This window comes from Carcharhinus amblyrhynchos, chromosome 5, assembly GCF_965287045.1.
Source record: "Carcharhinus amblyrhynchos chromosome 5, sCarAmb.v2.hapA, whole genome shotgun sequence".
Classification (NCBI taxonomy): domain Eukaryota; kingdom Metazoa; phylum Chordata; class Chondrichthyes; order Carcharhiniformes; family Carcharhinidae; genus Carcharhinus; species Carcharhinus amblyrhynchos.
The window spans coordinates 7,566,585-7,588,013 of record NC_137328.1 but is presented as its reverse complement, the minus strand read 5'-3'; the positions used below and the strand labels follow the sequence as shown (position 1 = coordinate 7,588,013).

The 21,429-nt window shown below is 44.0% G+C and overlaps 1 protein-coding gene across 1 annotated transcript in view; it reads right to left on the bottom strand.

Moving 5' to 3' along the window:
• Positions 1 to 21,429, bottom strand: part of hsdl2 (hydroxysteroid dehydrogenase like 2) — a 124,953-nt gene that overhangs the window by 78,091 nt on the left and 25,433 nt on the right. Inside the window, exon 3 of the mRNA XM_080188431.1 lies at positions 8,436 to 8,599. Within this exon, the coding sequence (XP_080044557.1) occupies positions 8,436 to 8,599 (164 nt within the window). The remainder of the gene's footprint in view (positions 1 to 8,435; positions 8,600 to 21,429) is intronic.

Below are 21,429 nucleotides of genomic sequence, written 5' to 3'. Positions count from 1 at the left end.
CACCTTGTACAAAATGGCCGGCACCTTTCCTAACTTAAAACAGCAACTTTGCTTCAAAAATACTTCACTGGCAGTAAAGCATTTGAAACATGCAGTGGTCACACAAAACACTATAGAAATTCAAGTCTCCCTTTCTTCCTTTATTTCTCCCTCGCTTGCAAAATATGAGTTCCACAAACACACACTTTCTACACCTCATATTGTAGAATTTGCTGCCAAATGCTCCCACATCTTGTACAACCCTCCTCAAAATCCACCTCTTTGACCAAGCCTTTGTTCACCCTTCATCTTATTCATCTCAGCATTCTGCTTTGCCTGATTTGCAAATGTTCAATTCTGCAGGCAGTAAAGAAGCCAATGGTATGTTGGCCTTCATTGTGAGAGGATTTGAATGTAGGAATAGGGATCTTTTACTGCAATTGTCCAGGGCTTTGATGAGGCCACACCTGGAGTAGTGTGTACTGTTTTAGTGTCCTTAGCTAAGCAAGGTCTGTCATATGAGGACAGTCTAAGTCAGTTAGAACTGTATTCACTGGAATTTAGAAGAATGAGAGGGGATCTCCTGGAAGCTTATAAAATTCTATTAAGATTAGACAGGGTGGATTCAGAAAGAATGTACCCGATGGTGGAGAATTTGGTCTCATAGTTTGAGGATACGGGATAAAGCTTTTAGGACTGAGGTGAGGAAAATTTTCTTCAGCCAGAGGGTGGTGAATGTGTGGAATTCACTACCACAGAAAGTAGTTGAGGCCAAAACATTGCATAATCTCAAAAGGAAATTAGATATATTTTGGAGCTAAAGGGATCAAGGGATTTGGGGGGAAGGCGTGATCAGGATATTGAATTTGATCATCAGCCATGACCAAAATGAATGGCGAAACAAGCTCAAAAGGGCCAAATGGCCTACTCCTGCTTCTATTTTCTATGTTTCTATGTTTGGGGGGGGGGTTAAATTAAGGACACCAGGCATCCTAGACATTCTCTCTACCACCTTCTTCAGTCGGGAAAAATATATAAAAGTCTGAGGTCACGTACCAACCAACACAAGAGCAGCTTCTTTCCTGCTGCTGTCAGACTTTTGAATGGACTTATCTTGCATTAAGTTGATGTTTCTGTACACCCTAGCTATAACTGTAACACCACGTTCTGCACTCTCTTCTTTCCTTCTCTATGAACGTTATGCAAGAAACAATACTTTTCACTGTATCCTAATACATGTGACAATAATAAATCAAATCAAATCCAAGTCAAAATGTTAAAGGCTATATAAATTGCTGCTGCCATTCGTTGCCCACCGGTTCAACTTCACTTTACATTGACGAGAATACAGTCTCAAATCTTCAGGGTTAATTTTGGAATCTCCACTCTAAGCCAGGGAAGCAATGTGAACCTAACGTAAAGAAACAAAAGATGCATCCAAGTGGGGCTGTGAAGGTCTGGATAGCAGCTGGCTGAATGCAAAATGAACAAATAAATGAGGCACAATGAGCTGGAGTTGATAAGCTCAATGTTGAGTCCAGAAGGCAGTGAAGTTCCAAGTCAAAAAAATGAGATGCTGCACCTCGAACTTGACTGAAACAATGCAGCAAACCAAGGACAGGAAGGTCAGAGCTGGAGCAAGCTCAGGGTCACACCTGTGGACCGTGGGGAGGTGTTCCGCAAAGTGATCACTCGGTCTGCATTTGGTCTCCTCAACGTAGAGGGGATCAGGTAGAGAACGGCAAATACCATGTAAGAAATTGGAAGAAATAAGGGTAAAATGTGGTTTCACTTAGTCTGTAATATGAGGAAAGAATAAGTCACTCAGGATTGTATTCACTGGAGTTTCGAAGAGTGAGAAGGGATCTCATAGGAACTTATAAAATTCCAATAGGGTGAGACAGAGTAGGCTCAGAAAGAATGTTCCTGATGGTGCAGGAGTCCAGAACTAGAGGTCACAGTTTGAGGATTAAGGAGTAAACCTGAGATGAGGAGAAATTTCTTCACCTAGAGAGTGCTGAGACACTTGGAGTGTGAGAGGACATGGAACCATCTCTAACTCTGCCACAATTGCTAAAGAATCGGGGATTTAGTCCTGAACACAATAATAAAACAAAGAACAAAAGGAAAACTAGCCTAACTGTAAGGGATGGGCAGGAAACATCCGATCAGGATACAGGAACACTGGGAGTAGATCAGCCTGCCACTGGGAACAATACATGGGCAATCTTCCATTCACATAATGACCTCCTTCACTTTGATTTCCACCCAAGAAGGGAGGACAACATTGAAAAGGCAAAACACTGGAATGATTTTCCAATAGGAGACAAAAATAAGTGACAATGGTGATTTTATACAGTCATTCTGATCACATCACAGCTGCTCATAGATTAAATATTGAAAGATTTATCTACAAAACTGGATGGCAGAATGCCTTAAATCTCACTGCCAAGTAACCCATTGCAAGTGACATAGCAGCAGCTCACTGGAGTGAATTAAAGGAACTTTGGTGCAGTTGAAAGGGCAAGAATAAAAGATTGACTGAATTCCCAGGCAGGCATGGATGCCACTACTAAATATAATTTTATTCCTCACCCTGACAAATGTCTGGCAAACAGAGAAACCGGTTGGGTAAAGGCTCTAAGACAAGCTTCTGGCTTTCCCAAATGATATTTTCCAAATGTGATGTGCACGCGTTCTCCTTGGGTATACTTTCCCCAAGTCCAGTGTGAATGGCTGGGCAAGACCTAAAGTTTGGAGCACAAGTTTAAAAGTAAACATAACATACATCAGGTATGGGTAAGAATTACAATTAATTATAGTACAGAAGTAGGACGTTTGGCCAACAGGTCAATGCCATGCACACACACACACGCACACATATCTCCTGCAGCACCAAAACTCTCAGAATATCTTTCTATTCCTTCCTTCCTCATGCACATTTCTAACTTCCCCTTAAGAGCTATTTGCCTTGGTAGAAGGTTTCTCATTCTGGCAACACTCTCAGGGTGACAGACTTTCTCCTGAATTTCTTCGGTGGGTTGGCCATGCTAAATTATCCCTTAGTGCCCAAAGATGTGTAGGTTAGATGGATTGGCCATGCTAAATGTGTGGGGTTACAGGGATGGGGCAGGAGAGAGGACCTGGGTAAAATACTCTGTCAGAGAGTCAATGCAGACACGGTGGGTCAAGTGACCTTCTTCTGCACAGTAGGGATTCTATTATTCTATTCTATGATTTTTGACTTTATTAGTGACTATCTCACATTAAACACCCACTTTTGGGAATTTGGATCTTCCCCGTTTTCTTGGGCAGTGCAGAGGTCAGAAGTCCCTTGCTGCAGTGCTTTGTTGACCAGCAACGGGAGGGAATTTGCTTGATGAGGTGGTTGAACCCACCTCTCCCGATTAACGGTCAAAGATTCAATATCTGACCCGTGCACTCGGGTGATCACATCCCCGTCAACCTCCAAAAAAAGAGAATAAAGAATTTTTAAAAATTGGCGGAAAATTAACTTTGCTAGATATGACCTTGTGTTCATAAGAACATAAGAAATAGGAGCAGGAGTAGGCCATCTAGCCCTTCGAGCCTGCCCCGCCATTAAATTCCAATTTCAAATTGGATGGCACGGCGACACAGTGGTTAGCACTGAGGCCTCACAGTGCCAGGGACTCGGGTTCAATTCCAGCCTCAGGTGACTGCGTGGAATTTGCACATTCTCTCCATGTCTACTTGGATTTCCTCCGGATGCTCTGGTTTCCTCCCACAGTCCAAACATGTGTGGGTTAGGTGGATTGGCCATGCTAAATTGCCCCTTAGTGGCTGGGGGACTAACAGGATTAAAAAACAGGGTTACAGCGATAGGGCCTGTTTGGGATTGTTGTCGGTGCAGCTTGTTGGGCCAAATGGCCTCCTTCTGTACTGCAAGGATTCGATGATTCTATGAAGTGAATGAGATTGAGCAGAAAGACTAGGTTACACATATCCTGACTATTGTCGGTTGAATGCTGAATTCTTATTAATTTTGATGGTGTGTCTGGGTGCTATTTAGCACAAATTCTTGTCAAGCCAGTGTGGTAAAAAATGTCTCAATTGGATCTGGTGAAAACATTCTTTGCAACTTTTACTTCTTACCAGGCTCTCTCATCCCTCACCCCCATCCCCACCACAAACATGCAGGATATTTAGCAGAATGCACCTTATCCCTTCAAGCAAGTACAAAAAAGAGTCCTTCACTCAGTGATCACAGAGCTGCTGCATAGCCTCCTTCACAAAATGTAGTTGACACTTAGCAGGATCAGAATGCCAAGGTCGTTCGGTGAACCAGTTTAGCAGAACCACTTTGAGAGAGGAATTTGCAACCGTATGTGAAACATTGCAATAAAGTGCATTCCGTTATCCGAGAGTCTACACCAAAATTATTGAACCTTTCACCCACATTTTTTTTCTGTTGGAAACCAGCTGATAATAGCAATATTGTTTAACCCCAAACCTTGGCAAAAAAGACACTCACGCAATTGGGGCTCTGCACTCCCAAACTCTCTCCTCTTACCCTCCACTGCCTGCAACATGCCCACTTTCTTCCCCGAGGACCAGAGTCATTCAAGGTAGGATAGCAATCATTTAATTGCCACCCCTCCAGTTCCTCACTCAAGTGTCTGTCCTCCATTTTGCCACCCTAGACAGAGAATATTTGCTCCATGTTATTCTACAGAGGTGGGGGTGGCGGGATCAAAAGGCAGCCACCATCCAGTCACAGGATCACAGAGCAATATGGGACAGGAATAGGCCTTTCGGCCGAACTGGTCCATGCTGACCATGGTGCCCTCAGCTAGTCCCAGTTGCCCATGTTTGGCCCATACTCCTCCAATTCTTTCCCTTCAGTACACTTACCCAAATGCTTTTTAAATGCTACTGGTGTAAAGGAGGAACTCACCCATGAGCTTCACCCTTTCCAAAAAGGAATCACCTCGATGGTGATGAAGAGTAAAGAGTCCTCAGCAATTTTTCCTCTTCATTGGAAGACAAGAGGTTAATTTTAACGCTTGCACCACTTAATTGGCCAAGATCAGAGATCACAGCATGGGCTAGGGATTAACCTTTCCTGATGTGTACGTACATAGCATATCCCACTGTGTATTCACTCACTCTGCCACTGGTGAGACCTAAAACATTTCAAACCATGTTTGCCCCTCCCAATTCACTGCACTCCATAGCATAGGGGAACGGCCTGTACCTGGCATCTTATGGTTGCGATCAGGTGTCCAACAATGGTTTATGTTAACCCAGTCCCTTCCTGGAATTCAGAAGACCATTTTGTCGGTAACATATGAAGGTCTAGTGGCAACAGATATAGTAGCCGTCAACGCAGCAACCTTGGCACATTTAAAGGAAATTTGCACAATCAGCAGAAAAATCTCAACATGAAAATATCATAGGAGAGATGTCAATCCTAAACCAAAACTCTGTGGTTCTTTTTTTAAACAGATCTGCTTCCTCTGGAAGACCAAGTGACACTTCTGAAGCAGACTAACATCAGGAAAATGTTGCTGGTGGCAGAGCTCATTATTTGCTGCAGCCATGAAAACAGTGAAGGAAGTGCAGAAACTGATGTGTAGCACACTGCACCTCAAGCAGCAGTAGCCTCTACGGCCGAGAGCAAGAAGAGCAGCACATGTATGGGAACATCAATGACTCCAAGTTTCTCTTGAACCCTCTCACACGTCTTGACTTTGCCATTGCTGGTTTTAAATCCTGGAACGCCCTACCTAACAACACTGCGGGGAAACCTTTACCACACTGACTGTGCAGCTTCAAGCTGTCACCTCTAGGATAATGTATACTAATGTTCCTCTTGCAAACCACACCCACATCCCAGGAAACTGTGCAAATGTGAAAAGATAAAAACTATTATGTAGAACAGTACATTGCACATTCTTCTTCTGTCTGCATGGGTTTCCTCCGGGTGCTACAGTTTCGTCCCACACTCCAATGAGGTGCAATTTAGATGGATTGGTCATGCTAAATTGACCCTTGGTGTCCAAAGATATGTAGGCTAGGATGGATTAGATTTGGTAAATGTGCAGGGTTAAGGGATAGGGTGGGGGGAAAGGATAAAAGCAAATTACTGCGGATGCTGGAATCTGAAACCAAAAGAAAGAATGCCGGAAAATCTCAGCCGGTCTGGCAGCATCTGTAAGGAGGAAAAAGACGTTTCCAGTCCGGATGACCCTTTGTCAAAGTCAAAAGATGAGGGAAAGGGCCTGGGTAAGATACTCTGACAAGTGAGTCGGTGCAGACTCAATGGGCCAAATGGCTTCTTCTGCACTGTAGACATTCTATGATTAAAATACAGAAACTGGCTGTTCAGCTTAATTGGTCTGTGTTGATGTTTGTGCTCTGAACAAGTTACCTCCTCAATTCAAAAGAGGAAATGCTGGAAAATTTCAACTGGTTCTGGCAGCATCTGTAAGGAAAGAAAAGAGCTGATCTTTCGAGTCCAGATGACCCTTTGTCAAAGCTAAAAGACACGGAAAGTGGGAGATATTTATACAGCAGGGTGAGGAAATGAAAGATGAGTCATAGCCATTGAAACCAGGGGAAAAGATTGTTACTGGTGTCCACAGAGAGAATAGAGGGTGTGAGAGTTCCTCCTCAATTCACCCTGTGAGCAAATCATTCCATTGCTTTCCTTCTCACAAAATCTAGCTTCCCCATAAATGTATGGAACAGCAAAGTATCTGCTTTTGAGTCTCCTAACTGTCTTTTGGAACATCGGTACAGATGGCCAGAGTGCTGAGAGATAGATTCAGGCAGAAATCAGAAGCTCAAGTGGGTTCTGCAAGGAGGTGGGAGAGGTTGAAAGCTGCTCTGCGCTGGAGATAAGTGCACGTTAAGGGGTAACAGTCATTTCAACTTTCTTTCTTGCTTCACGGAATGTGCCCGAGAGGCCCATAAGACAAAAAGGCCTTGGACTCTTATCAGACACAGGCACAGTTTGTGCTGATGGTGTTGAGGAGGTGTAATTATGCCTGCAGCAGATGTCAGACACTGACAGAGTTTGGTTATCAAATCTTTGCAGCATGAGTGTCTGTATTTTATATCACTGTGACTCAGAGGGTAAATGCTCTGTCTGCATCAGTTATGATGTAGCCTTCTCAATAACTAATTGCAGCAACAGACAAACATTTTTTCCTTCAGGGTCTCACCCAGTTCATGGGACAATTTAGCCTAAAGTGGGGGAGGGGGCAACTGGCAAGAAGCAGGGGGGCGGGCGGGCAGAGTGGAAGAGATTTGACAATTTCTTTTGATAGGTATGCACCAATTCTCCATCCTTGCTTCCAAGAACAAAAGCTCACCTCCGTTCACCACCCAGCTCTGATCTGGGCTCATCACCTCCGACAATTACAAAACACTTCTCTCCTTTTGTCACCCCACAAGATAGATGTCCTTTCGCTTTATTCTTTCCTGGGACATGGGCATCCTGGGCCAGCAACTGTTACCTATCCTTGATTGCCCTTGAACCGAGTGTCTCGTTTGGTCATTTCAAAGGGCAGTTGTGAGTCAACCACATTGCTGCCGCTCTGGACTCACACATAGGGACAGACCAGATAAGGACAGCAGATTTCATTCCCTAAAGGACATTAGTGAACCAGATGGCTTTTTACAACAATCACTGATGGTTGCCACAGTCACCATTACAGACAATAGTTTTATATTCCAGATTTATTAATTGAATTTAAATTCACCAACTGCTGCGATGGACATTTGAACCCCTGTTCCTAGAGCGTTAGTCTGGGCCTCTGGATTACTAGTCCAGTGACAATACCACCGTCTCCTCCACAATACATGGGACAGGTGGAGAGTTCTAAGAATACAACATCGTGAGCCAGACTAACGTTAAAGATGTCCATCTCAGTATTTTGTTTGGCCCAGTGTTTTCAATCAGTATTAACAGAACTTTTGGAAAAAAATCTCTCCTCAAAACCGAAGTCCTCACCCCCCCCGCCCCGGTAACATCCCCGTAAACCTCCTCTGTACCCTCTCCAAGGTCTCTACATTATTCCTGAGGTGCGCCCCCAGAATTATCCACAACACTCAAGCTAAAGTCTAATCAAAGTAAAGTTTATTTGTTAGTCACAAACAAGGCTTTACATTAACACTGCAATGAACTTACTGTGAAATTCCCCTAATTGGCACAATCTGGCAAATGTTCAGGTCGATGTACCTAACCAGCATGTCTTTCAGACTGTGGGAGGGAACCAGAGCACCCAGAAGAACCCCATGCAGACACAGGGAGCGAATATGCACAAGTTGTTTGTAGAGAGCTTTGAGATGGCCAGTGGTTATGTGCAACGTAAATGCAAGTCTTTTGTTCTTTACACGGTTCCACGTGATCTCCTTACTTCTGTATCATACACCCCTCTTACTAAACCCAAAGTAACCAATATACTTACTCTCCTCTGCCGCAGTGTATATTGTGCCCGGTAATTTGGGGTGTGCTTGTGCAGTTTTTGCAGCAATCACAACATTAGCACCATCTTTGGCTGCCTTCAAGGCGATCGCTTTGCCAATGCCACGACTGGCACCCGTGATAAAGAGAGTACGTCCTGCTAGTTTCCTGAAATGGGATATGAGAGGAGAAATTCATTAGAACCTTTGTTCAGATTTTGAAAGGGAGTACACACTTTTTTTTTGAAAACCACCTCTTTCTTGTTTCAGCAGTTTGATGGGAACAGCACAACCCCACAAACCCCCCCCCCCCTTATTCACCCCGCACTGCCAAAAAGTGTCCATCTTTCAGACACAAGCCACAGGCAGCACGGTGGCAGAGTGGTTAATTAAGTCAGTTAGCACAGACTCAAGAACAGCTTCTTCCCTGCTGCCATCAGACTTTTGAATGGACCCACCTCACACTAAGTTAATGTTTATCTACACCCTAGCTATGACTGTAACAATACATTCTGCATTCCCTTCTTTTCCTTCTCCATGAATGGTGTTCTTTGTATTGCGTGCAAGAAACAATACCTTTCACTGTGTACTCATACATGTGAAAACAATAAATCAAATTAAATCAAATCAAACGCTGCCTCACAGTGCCACAGACCCGGTTTCAATTCCAGGGTGACTGTGAGGAGTCTGCACATTCTCCCCATGTCTGTGTGGGTTTTCTCCAAGTGTTCTTGTTTCCTCCCACAGTCTGAAGGACGTGCTGGTTGGGCACAGTAAGGAGTCTCACAACACCAAATTAAAGTCCAACAGGTTTATTTGTAGCATGAGCTTTCGGAGCGCCGCTCCTTCCTCAGGTGAGTGATCACTCACAGTGAGTTCATCATTCACCTGATGAAGGAGCAGTGCTCTGAAAGCTTGTGCTACCAAATAAACCTGTTGGACTTGAACTTGGTGCTGTGAGACTTCTTACTGTGCCTACCCCAGTCCAATGCCAGCATCTCCATCTCATGTGCTGGTTAAGTGCATTGGCCATGCTAAATATTCTCTCAGTGTACCTGAACAGGCACCAGAATGTGGCATCTTGGGGATTTTCACAGTGACTTCATTGCGGTATTAATGTAAGCCTATTTATGATGCTAATAAATAAACTTTAACTTACTTTTTGCACAACGTGTTTGTCAAAAGATGACAATTTATGACACAGAAAGTGGCCATTCAGCCCAACTAGTCCATGTTGGTGTTTTTGTTCCACCTGAGTTTCCTCCCATTCATCTTCATCTGATCCCAACCAACAAGACCAATTCCTTTCTCCCTTCATGTGTTCATCTTGCTTCTCCTCAAATGCACTTTCATCCCGAAATTCTGGGCCACACTTAAACCCAGCATCCAGAGGTGAGAACACAACGTTCAAAATGAATCCTCTAACAAACTGCCTATTTAACAGCGGAATTTTAAGCAGCACTTTAAAATTTTAACTATATTGCGTGGGTCACTTCCTTTCACCAGTTTTTGAAACTTCAAAGTCTCCTCTTTGCTAAATAGAATAAGCCCGGTTTCCACAACCTTTGCTATCATCGAGGGGCAGACAGGATTATTATAGAGGTGGATTCCCATGAAATTCATAGAATCATAGAAACCCTACAACACTGACAACATTCTGAGGTCTCTATCAGCTTCAAGAAGATGACCATCATCCCATTACCTAAGAAAAACCAAGCAGCATGCCTTAAATGACTATTGGCCGGTTGCTCTGACATCCATCATTACAAAGTACTTCGAAAGGTTAGTCATGGCACGAATCAATTCCAGCCTTCCGGACTCTCTGGATCCACTACAGCTTGTCTACTGCTGCAACAGGTCCACAGCAGACGCCATCTCCCTGGCCCTGCACTCAACTTTGGAACCTAGATAACAAAGACACCTCTGTCAGACTCCTATTTATTGACTACAGCTCAGCCTTCAATACTAATATTCCCACGAAAATCATCTCTAGTCTCTGTGGCCTGGGCCTCGCCACCTCCCTCTACAACAGGATCCTGAACTTCCTAATTCACAGACCACAATCAGTAAAGATAGGCAACAACACCTCCTCCACAATCATCTTCAACACTGGTGCACCACAAGGCTGGGTTCTCAGCCCGCTACTATACTCCTTATACACCTATGAACGTGTGGCCAAATTCCTCTCCAATTCGATTTTCAAATTTGCTGACAACACTAGCGGGTTGGATCTCAAACAATGATGAGCCAGAGTGCAGGAATGAGATAGAGAATCTGGAGAACTGGTTGCCGCAATAATCTCTCCCTCAATGTTAAGAAAACGAAGAAGATTGTCATCGATTTTTGGAAATGTAAAGGAGAATGTGCCCCTGCCTACATCAATGGGGACAAAGTAGAAAGGGTCAAGAGCTTCATATTTTCAGGTGTCCAGATACCAACAACCTGTCCTGCTTCTTCCCTGCTGCTGTCAGACTTTTGAATGGACTTACCTTGCATTAAGTTGATCTTTCTCTACATCCTAGCTATGACTATAACACTACATTCTGCACTCTCTCGTTTTCTTCTCTATGAACGGTATGGTTTGTCTGTATAGCACACAAGAAACAATACTTTTTACTGTATGTTAATACATGTAACAATATTAAATCAAATCAAAAAACAACCCCACTCAGGCCCTAACCCCATCACTCCACATATTTACCCTGTTAATCCCTCTAATCTATGCATCCCATGACACTGAGGGGCAATTTAACACACCCTATCAACCTAACACGCACATCTTTGGAATGTGGGAGGAAACCAGAGCACCCGGAGGAAACCCACGCAGACATGGAGTGAATGTGCAAACTCCACACGGTCACTCAAGCCAGGAATCAAACCCAACTCCCTAGAGCTGTGAGGCAGCAGTGCTAACTACTGTGCCACCATGCCACCCTTCTTTCAACTGATCCAAGAATTGGTCCCAGGTGTAGCCAAAGTTTCCATAGCTCGTCCACTACAATTCAACAGATGAGTGGAATGTTTTTTAAAATTCTTCTACTCCATCCTTAAAGTTACAAAGCAAATGTTCAGAGTAGAGTGGGCAAAACCCAAATCCATCCCTTGCTTGGTCCAAAAACCAAATTCAAATTCCAATTGAATCCAATTCATGGTCCCCGCAAGAGAGACAAACAAGATCCAGGTTGACAAGGCATTGCATCCCTTCTTGGACAAATTGGCACAGTGGTTAGCATTACTGCCTCAAAACGCCAAGGACCTAGGTTCGATGCCTGGTTTGGGTCACTGTCTGTGCAGAGTCTGCATGTTCTGCCGATGTCTGAGTGGGTTTCCTCCAGGTGCTCTGGTTTCCTCCCACAGTCCGAGGATGTGCAGGTTAGGTGGATTGGCTATGCTAAATTGTCCCTTAGTGTGAGGGGGATTAGTTAGGGGAAGTGCATAGGGTTATGGGGATAGGGCCTGGGTGGGATTGTGGTCAGTGCAGACTCAATAGGCCAAGTGGCCTCCTTCTGCACTGTAGGGATTCTATGATTGATCTGTTTCATCAATTGCATTGTTCAGTTTTGTTAATGTCAATTGCTTTGCTATGGTTTAGAGAAACAGGTTACGGTCTGAGTATGTATAAACAGGGGACAGCCAGAACACTGGGTTGTGAGCAGAGGTGGGGAGAATTGTCTACAAACTCACTCAATAAAGAAAAACTCTGGAGGGTGGGGGTGTGATTTTCCGACCCCTCTCACTCCAAAACCGGAAATTCCCGCCCGAGATCAATGGACCTTTCCATGATTTGTCCCTCCTCGCCCGCCATCATTCACATGGTGGGCAGGATGGGAAAATTCGCCCATGTCTTGGTTTCTGCTTCAATAATCGGCTTGGATCCTGTTCACATGAGAGCTACACTGCGCCAAGTTCACCTTGCACTAGATGCTGGGACAACACCAAATCATTTACCTGTATTGAAGTGCCTTTCTCATCTAATACCCATGTTTTGCAATCGTAGTTTCAAATTGCTTTATTGTTCTTTATTTCCTCTCCACCCAATTCTATCATGATGATAGTAGCCATAAGATATAGGAGCAAAATTAGGCCATTCGACCTGTCTAGTCTGCTCTGCCATTCAATCGTGGCTGAGAAATTTCTCAATCTCACTCTTCCACTTTCTGCCCTTGATCTTTGATCCCCTTATCAATCAAGAACTTAGACATCAGTCAACAATGCACTATAGTTTCCCTGCTCAATGTCCTCTATAAACAGAGCGCAATTATCCTCTTCTAACTCTTCAGACAGGGATGGTTTTTTTTAATTGGATGAAGAATGAATGGAAGTGGGGCTCCCACTGAAAACATTACATTTTATATATCTGTGAAACGAGCTGGTCCTATCTCTATGGCATTCACAGAACTTGGCAAAGTGCTTCACAGATGCAGAAACAAAAGCTCATACATTTCAAACTGGATCAGTGGTAGATATATGAACAAGAGTTGGGAGTCATGCTCCAGCAGCTTGATAAGAGGGCACAGCGTATCCAGAACTTGAACATTTTAGACTCGAAAACAAAGGGGGAAAAGAAAACTAACCTTCCTCAAAAGATAAACACGATGCCTCAAAAGCAACATCTTTCAATTACATTGAAAGGTTCATTTGTTGCACTGGACTTGACTGCTCACACAAACAGACAAAAGGGAATAAGTTCTTAGAAGATTGAGGACTTTTATTTTCCTAGAATTATAGAATCCTATAGGGCAAAAGGAGGCCATTTGGCCCATTGAACCTGCACTGACAACAATCCCACCCAGGCCCTATCCCTATAACATCACATATTTACCCTGCTAACCCCACTGACACTAACGGGCAACTTAGCATGACCGATCAACCTAACCCGCACATCTTTAGACACTAAGGAGCAATTTAGCGTGGCCACTCCACGGAACCGGCACATTTTTGGACACTAAGGAACAATTTGGCATGACCAATCCACTTAAGCCACACATCTATGGGGTGGCACAGTGGTTAGCACTGCTGCCCCAGAGCCCCAGGGACCTGGGTTCGATTCCCAGCTTGGGTCACTGTCCATGCAGAGTTTGCAAGTTCTCCCCATGTCTGCACAAGTTTCCTCCGGGTGTCTGCTTTCCTCCCACAGACCGAAAGACGTACTGGTTAGGTGGATTGGCCATGCTAAATTGCCCCTTAGTATCGCATGCTGTGTAGGTTAGATGGATTGGGCATGGTAAATGCACAGGATTGCAGGGATAGGCAGGGGGGGAGGGGGCCTGGATAAGACACCCTGTTGAAGAGTTGGTGCAGACTTGATGGGCTTCATGGCTGCCATCTGCACAGTAGGGATTCTATGATTCTGTGCACTAGTCCAAGAAAGGTCTCAAGGTTAAATCCTCACCCAGCCAGGAATGGAGCTTCTAAAAAACAGCCAGTGTTCAGCTTCACATTTTAAATTGCTCTGGTCTAATATGAAATGGATTAAACATTAGCCCACCAGACTGCCTGGTCTGCATCGGAAACACACAGTAAGGAAACAGTTAAAACTGATGTACTGTCCTGTGGGGAGATATTGGCCAAATGTGAGCAATTGGGATTCATTTAGGGATTAAAAAAAAGGGCAAAGTTGGGCCAAAGGGCCTGTTTCCATGCTGTAAACCTCTATGACTTTGATCAAACTAATGATGGCTGCAGTTTGTGTTCCAGTGGTTTGGGATTAGTTAGTAAACCAGCTAGCCAGGTAGGGCAAGGTGAACGTAAACAGCAGTGACGACAGCCTTACCAGCTCCAACAGCCAAAGGTCGAGCTTTACATGGCTACATTCCACATCAAGGCCAAATTTAAGACTCACGAGTTTCGCCACAGAAACTTTACAACGCCACCTCATTTCGGCAGCTATTCTGTATGGCTCAACTGGAGAATATTACAACAGCACAGCAACTATAGATTAAAACTCTGATCGCGTTACAAAGTGCAAAGCTAACTGATTATTCAACTGATTGCACATTTATGACTTAATATGTCCCACGAGTTTGGTTCATTGTACACCAGAACCGTATCTGCTACCAAAACTTGGGATCCAAAATTACTACCGTCTGGTGAACTGTCACTGCAAATACTGGAAACGTGGAGGCCTTAAAATAGTAAAACCCATGAGGATAAAATCGGCATCATTTTTTTAACTGTCGCCACAAGGTAAAGTACAGAGTTCAAAGACACATTGATCCTTTACTCTGGACCAAGACTAGTATTGGCAATTGATCAACATGGTGCCTAGCTGATTTGAAGGGCTAAAAACAGAGACTGCATCTGCATAGCACCTTTCACACCCTCAGTGTAGAAAATTCAGCACATCCACTATGACTCCAAACAATTTTTGCTGATGCACCATAGAAAGCATCCTTTCCGGATGTATCACAGCTTGGTACGGCTCCTGCTCTGACCAAGACAGTAAGAAACTACAAAGGGTTGCGAACGTAGCCCAATTCAACACGGAAACCAGCCTCCCATCTACTGACTCCATCTACACTTCCCACTGCTTCAGAAAAGCGGCCAGCATAATCAAAGAACGTGCACAGCCCAGACATACTTTCTTCCACCTTCTTCGATTGGGAAAAAGATACAAAAGTCATGTACCAATGAACTCGAGAACAGCTTCTTCCCTGCTGCTGTCAGACTTTTGAATGGACTTACCTTAGATAAAGCTGATCTTTCTGCTATGGCTGTAACACTACATTCTGCACCCTCTCCTTTCCTTCTTCCCCATGTACTCTATGAACGGTATGTTTTGTCTGTATAGCGCTCAAGAAACAATACTTTTCACTGTATCCCAATGCATTTTACAATCATCAATCAAATCACAAAATTACTTACGGGACCGTATAGTACGGCAATATGTACGCGTTGTTGTTTGTTGTTCTATGATCACCTAACATTGAGGCTTGAGTCTACATTACTAATTCTTCCAGCTTCTCTTTTAATCAGTTGAGTGAGGCCACCTCCTGCTTTATTCAAAAATCTGATGGCAGCAGGGAAGAAGCTGCTCTTGAGTCCGTTGTACATGATCTCAGACTTTTGGATCATGTTCCCGACAGAAGAAGGTGGAAGAGAGAATGTCCAGGGTGCGTGAGGTTCTAGATTATGCTGGCTGCTTTTCTGAGACAGCAGGAAGTGTAGACAGAGTCAATGGATGAGAGGTTGGCTCACGGCCCTTTGTAGTTTCTTGCTGTCTTGGTTAGAGCAGGATTGATACCAAGCTGTAACACATCCAGAAAGGATACTTCCTATGGCGCATATGTAAAAGGGCTGTTGCCTTCTGCAGTGACTGCCCAGGAAATGCTCCTGTTCTTACCATCTGCCCTCAGATATATCAGGGGGAATTAGAGCTGGGCAATCATCTTTTTAAGTTGGTAATTTGTCCACCTGCAAGCATTATTCTCAACGTGCAGAATTACTTCCTAAAATGGACAGCCCCAAGCCTATCCTATGTAACAATGTAAGAAAAAGGAGCGGGAGGAGGCCATTCAGCCCCTCAAGCCTGCTCCACCATTCAATAAGGTCACAGCTGATCCGACTGTGGCTTTAAATCCACCTTACTGCCTGTCTGCTATAACGCTGGACACCCTTGTCAATCAGAAATCTGTGTAACTGTGCAAGATGGAAATTATAAGCTTGCGTTTATGTAGCACGGTCTGAGGACGTCCCAAACTGTGTTGCAAACAATGATGGACACTTGGGGTGGGATTTTCTGGCTGCGCTCACCCCAACGTTGGGAAATCCCGCCCGACATCAATGGTCCGTGTCCCGCCCATTACAATTCCCATGGCAGACAGAATAGGAGAATTCCACCCTCGGCGTTATGATACATGAAATGTTGCAAACAATTATGCACAGCGAGGTTAAGTTTCAGTTAAGTTTATTTATTCGTGTCACAAGTAGGCTTATATTAACACTGCAATGAAGTTATTGTGAAAATCCCCTAGTCGCCACACTCCAGCACCTGTTCAGGTACACTGAGGGAGAATTTAGCACAGCCAATGCACCTACCCACCACGTCTTTTGGACTGTGGGAGGAAACTGGAGCACCCGGAAGAAACCCATGCAGCCACGGGGAGAACGTACAAACTCCACACAGACAGTGACCTGAGCCAGGAATCGAACCCGGGTCTCTGGCGCTGAGAGGCAGCAGTGCTAACCACTGTGCCACCCTGCTGCCCAACACAATGCCACAAATGGCAATAAGATAGATGGCAATTTAATTGTTTCAGTGGTGTTCAGTGGGAAGATTAACACAGGCCAGGACACCAGAAGTTTCCAGCTCTCCTTCAAATAGGGATCAATTGGTGCTCAATATTCAGGATAAAGAAGTTCTTTTTTTAAACAAGTCTCTATCTGCTTAACTGCACACGTACTCCAGTCTGTTTTCCCATAAATAACATGACTCCGGCCCAAAAGCAATCTTAATTGTTTTTAAACAAACTCCTGAGATTTATTCACTAAATATTGCCAGTTCCAAGACAGACAAAGAAAAGCTGTTCCAATTACTTCATGGAACCAGGGGATACAGATTGAAGATTTTGGACAAAAGATGCGCGAGCGAGGAGCAACTTTTGTTTCTTCACGCAGCGAGTGATAATGACCTGGAACTCGCTGCTGGGGAGTGGTGGAAGCAGAATTCATCAATGATTTCAGAAGGAAATTGGATTAGGGGAAAAATAACTTGTTGGGCTATGGGGAGAGAATGGGCAAATGGGACTGACCGGATTGCTCTACATGGCTTTGTACTGACAACAGCCAAGCTGACATTGACTCAATGGGCCAAATGGCCTCCTTCTGTGCCACTGTGACTCTTATAATACTCACGTGGGCATCCAGTCAGATATGAACATTCAACAGTTCCCCGATTACCTCCGCGACATTCACATCTTGCTATTATCATCATGAAAAATGTGCCATTCAAAAATGAGAAGCCCATTCAAAATGTTGAAAGAGTATTTTTGCCAATTTATACATTATGGAGTCATAGAATAGAATCATAGAATCCCTCTTTTACAGAACAAGGCCATTCAGCCCATTAAGTCTGTACTGACCACAATCCCACACAGGCCCTATTCCTGTAACCCTCATTTACCCTGCTAATCCCCCTGACACGAGGAGAATGTGCAAACTCCACACAGACAGTGACCTGAAGCTGGAAGTGAACACGGGTCCCTGGCGCTGTGAGGTAGCAGTGCTAACCATTCTGCCACTGTGCTGCATCTCTTAAATTAAATGTTTATCTGTGTAATTCTAACTTTTTTTTGTTGTAATGGTGACTGTCTCATTGTTCTCCCAAACACACCAGCTGATCAAGCTTAATTCAACTAAGAAATAAAAGCAAAATGTCACTATTCACACCTTCTTTAGTCCTTAATATTAGGCACTTCCTTTGTCTTGCGTCCATGACATCTTTGTCAATCTCTCCTAAGCTCCAACCTATCGCTGACCTTCTATTCTGCTCCACCTTCTCTACTCCCCTGCTTCAGCAACAGTCATCTGTCCGGACTCAAAACAGTAACTCTGTTTCTCTCTCCAGAGATGCTGCCAGAGCTGCTGAGCTTACTAAGCATTTTCTGTTTCAAAACAACACTGAGAGAGTCCATCCAGTGTTTCATTACAAGCAATTAGACTTTGAAGCCTTCAATGAAACAGAACAATGGACTGTTAATCATCTATAATCTTGGTAGAGCGATTGTGCAGTTTTATCAACTGAGTAAAAAGTCTCAACCGGATAACAAGGTACAACTGCAGGATACACCAGTCAGCCAATACAAGCAACTGGAGTACGACAACTCACAGAATGCTGTGTGCAGTTACCACCTCTTTAGCATCTAACGAGCATCACTAATGCTAATCATAGGCATTCATGGAACATGCCACATCTTGCCATGTGAAAGCTCGGCACATTTCATTTCTCTCAAGGAATCGAAAATTCCTCGGGGAATGACAGCATCAGGAACCAGGGAAACACAACTGAAATCACTGTAAATGTGAGTAAAGGCAAAGCAAGTAAAAGATGAATTCAAGCTAAATTTGACCTCGGTAACAATATTCAAGGGATCGTCTGTCTATTCATGCAATAATATGTATAAGCTTAGAATCCCTACGGTGCAGGAGGAGGTCTTTCGGACCATTCAGCTTGCACTGACATTCCAGGCCCTATCCCCGTAACCCATGTATTTACCCTGGGCACTAAGGGTCAATTTACCATGGCCAATCAACCTAACCTGCACATCTTTAGACTGTGGGGGGAAAGGAAACCCATGCAGACATGGGGAGAATGTGCAAACTCCACACAGACAGTGACCCAAGGCCAGAACTGAACCCAGGTCCCTGGCGCTGCGAGACAGTAGTGCTAACCACTGTGCCACCATGCCGCTAAGACACACTTCTTTATCACCCTGCAGTACATTATACATACTTCCTCCAGAACCAATTTTTAAAAAATGATTCTTTCATGGGATGTGGGCATCGCTGACAAGGCCAACATTTATTGCCCATCCCTAATTACCTTTGCTAGGTCATTTCAGAGATGCAGTTATGAGTCATTCCCATTACTGTAGGCTGAGAGTCACATGTAGGCCAGACCTGATAAAGATGGCAGATTTCCTTCTCGAAAGGACAGTACTGAAATGGATGAGTTTTTAAGACAATCAATGATAGCTTCATGGTCACCATGATGGGAGACTGGCTTTCATTTAATTCCAGATTTAATCAATAGATTTTAAATTCCACTAGTTACCATGGTGAGATTTGAACCCTTGTCCTCAGAGCATTAACTTAGGCCTCTGGATCATTAGTTTACTAATATTACCTCTATACCCCAGTCTTCTCCTCTAATGTTATAAGCATATCACTATTTCCTAATCCTTGGACTGGCCATGTGCACCTTGGCATCTTTCCCCTGCATACCCTTTCCAACAGTAGAAACATCTGATTCAACCTCAGCAACGTCACAGGAGATTTACTGCTGTGTATTTTCCCTTTAAGGAGGAGGAGTTCATTTCTCTCCTTGCCTCTCTATTTGGAGACATAATTTCCGAGGCTAATGGCATACTCTTTAGACAGTGCTTCCCAACCTATGTCAACGCACCCCTCTATACTATAAAAATACTTTGAGGCACATCTCCAACTATCTCTTGTCTTTTTCACTTTCTGGGACCTTTGTTTTTCAACTTCTCCCTGTCCTCTCATCCGTTTTTTTTAACCTCTCCCTAGAAGCTTTGACAAAGGGTCATTCAGGCTCAAAGTACTGGCGGAGCAGGCTCGAAAGGCCAACTGATCTTCTCCTGCTTCTAGTTTCTATGTTTATGTCCTTTCCTTACGGAGGCTGTCAGAACTGCTGAGATTTTCCAGCATTTTCTCTTTTGGTTTCAGATTCCAGCATCCGCAGTAATTTGCTTTTGTCTATTCTGCTCTTTGAGCTCACTCTCTTCAACACAAGTGCACAGTGGCAGCAATATGTACGACCTACAAAATACACTACGGCAGCTCGCCAAGGCTCCTTCAACAGCACCTTCCAAGCCCGCAACTGCTATCACCTTGCAGGAAAAGGGCAGCAGATGCATGTGAACACCACCACTTACAAGTCCCCTATCACCCCGACCCATGTAACTAGATCAAAATCACGCAACTCCCTTCCAAAGAGCATTGTGGGTGTACTGTATTCACTGCAACATCTCAAGAAGGCAGACCACAGCCACTACCTTCTTGTAGGCAATTAATGACGGGCAACAAACGCTGGCAGATATTCACATACCACGAAGGAATATTCAAAAATGTTTCCTCCCAGTACTGATCTCACGCTAGCTGGCAAACCATCTAATAAGTTCCTCAAAAGAAATAGATGGTCAATTGTGTTATCAGTGTTCAATGTTAAGGCCATCCTGACGAAACTGTATGGTAATTATGTCTAACACCCAGTGATTACCCAGATCCCTCTGTATTAGTCAACTGTATTTGCCCTGTTTTGTCCATGCATTACCTATATAATTCATGCAAAGTAAATCAAAACACACATGATGAACTAGAAAGTTAACACTAATATCATTTCTAACTGACTGTATTACAAAGAACTGCAGCAATGCTGGGTGCCTCCTGGGTGTATTGTGATGTGATTAACACTAGGTTAACACCTAGGAGACAACCAGACGAGCAGGGACCATCACAGAACTGCTTCAGGTCTGGACAGAACATTAGCCCATTTAATCTCAAACTTTCCAGGAGACAAGGTGGGGGGAAGTTTCGCTGTGCTTTAAAAAGTGACTCTTTTACATACATGGCCTTGTTTCAATATCACTTTCTAAAGAACAGCACAAAACTCTCTTGGTATTGCATTGAGGTGCAAGCTGGGTTATCTGCTGAACTCCCTGGTGGAAGACTCAAACCCACTGACTTAAGAATCAAGGCTGACACCTAAGTGTCCTTCTTCATTCGTTCTTTGCAATCCCATTCCAAACAAGCCATTTATTACACAATTAAAAGCAAAATATTGTGGATGCTGGAAATCTGAAATGGAGACAGAAAATGCTGGATAAAGTCAGCAAGTCTGGAGGCATCTGTGGAGATAAACAGAATTAACATTTCGGATCTAAATGATCCTTCTACAGAACTGAAGAAAGGTAGAAATGTAGAGAATTATATAGTTGGGGAAGCACTCAAAAGGCTAGGTGGATTGGCTGTGCTAAATTGCCCCTTAGTGTTACTGTCTGTTGAATTACCTGGAAAAGCATTCAGACACGTTCCACTATATGAGGACTGATACATAAAAACATCAGTAGTAAACGGGGGGGGGGGGGGGAGGAGGAGGAGGAGGAGTAGTAGTAGTAGGAAATCACAGCCGAGCCCAATTGTGCATCCACTTCCAGCAACAATCCCTGGTTCCAAGCATTGATGTCCATAGGGACAAAAGGACAAATGGAGCCAAGTCCTGCCTCACCACTAACCTTGTCTGAGATCAGTTAACTCAGC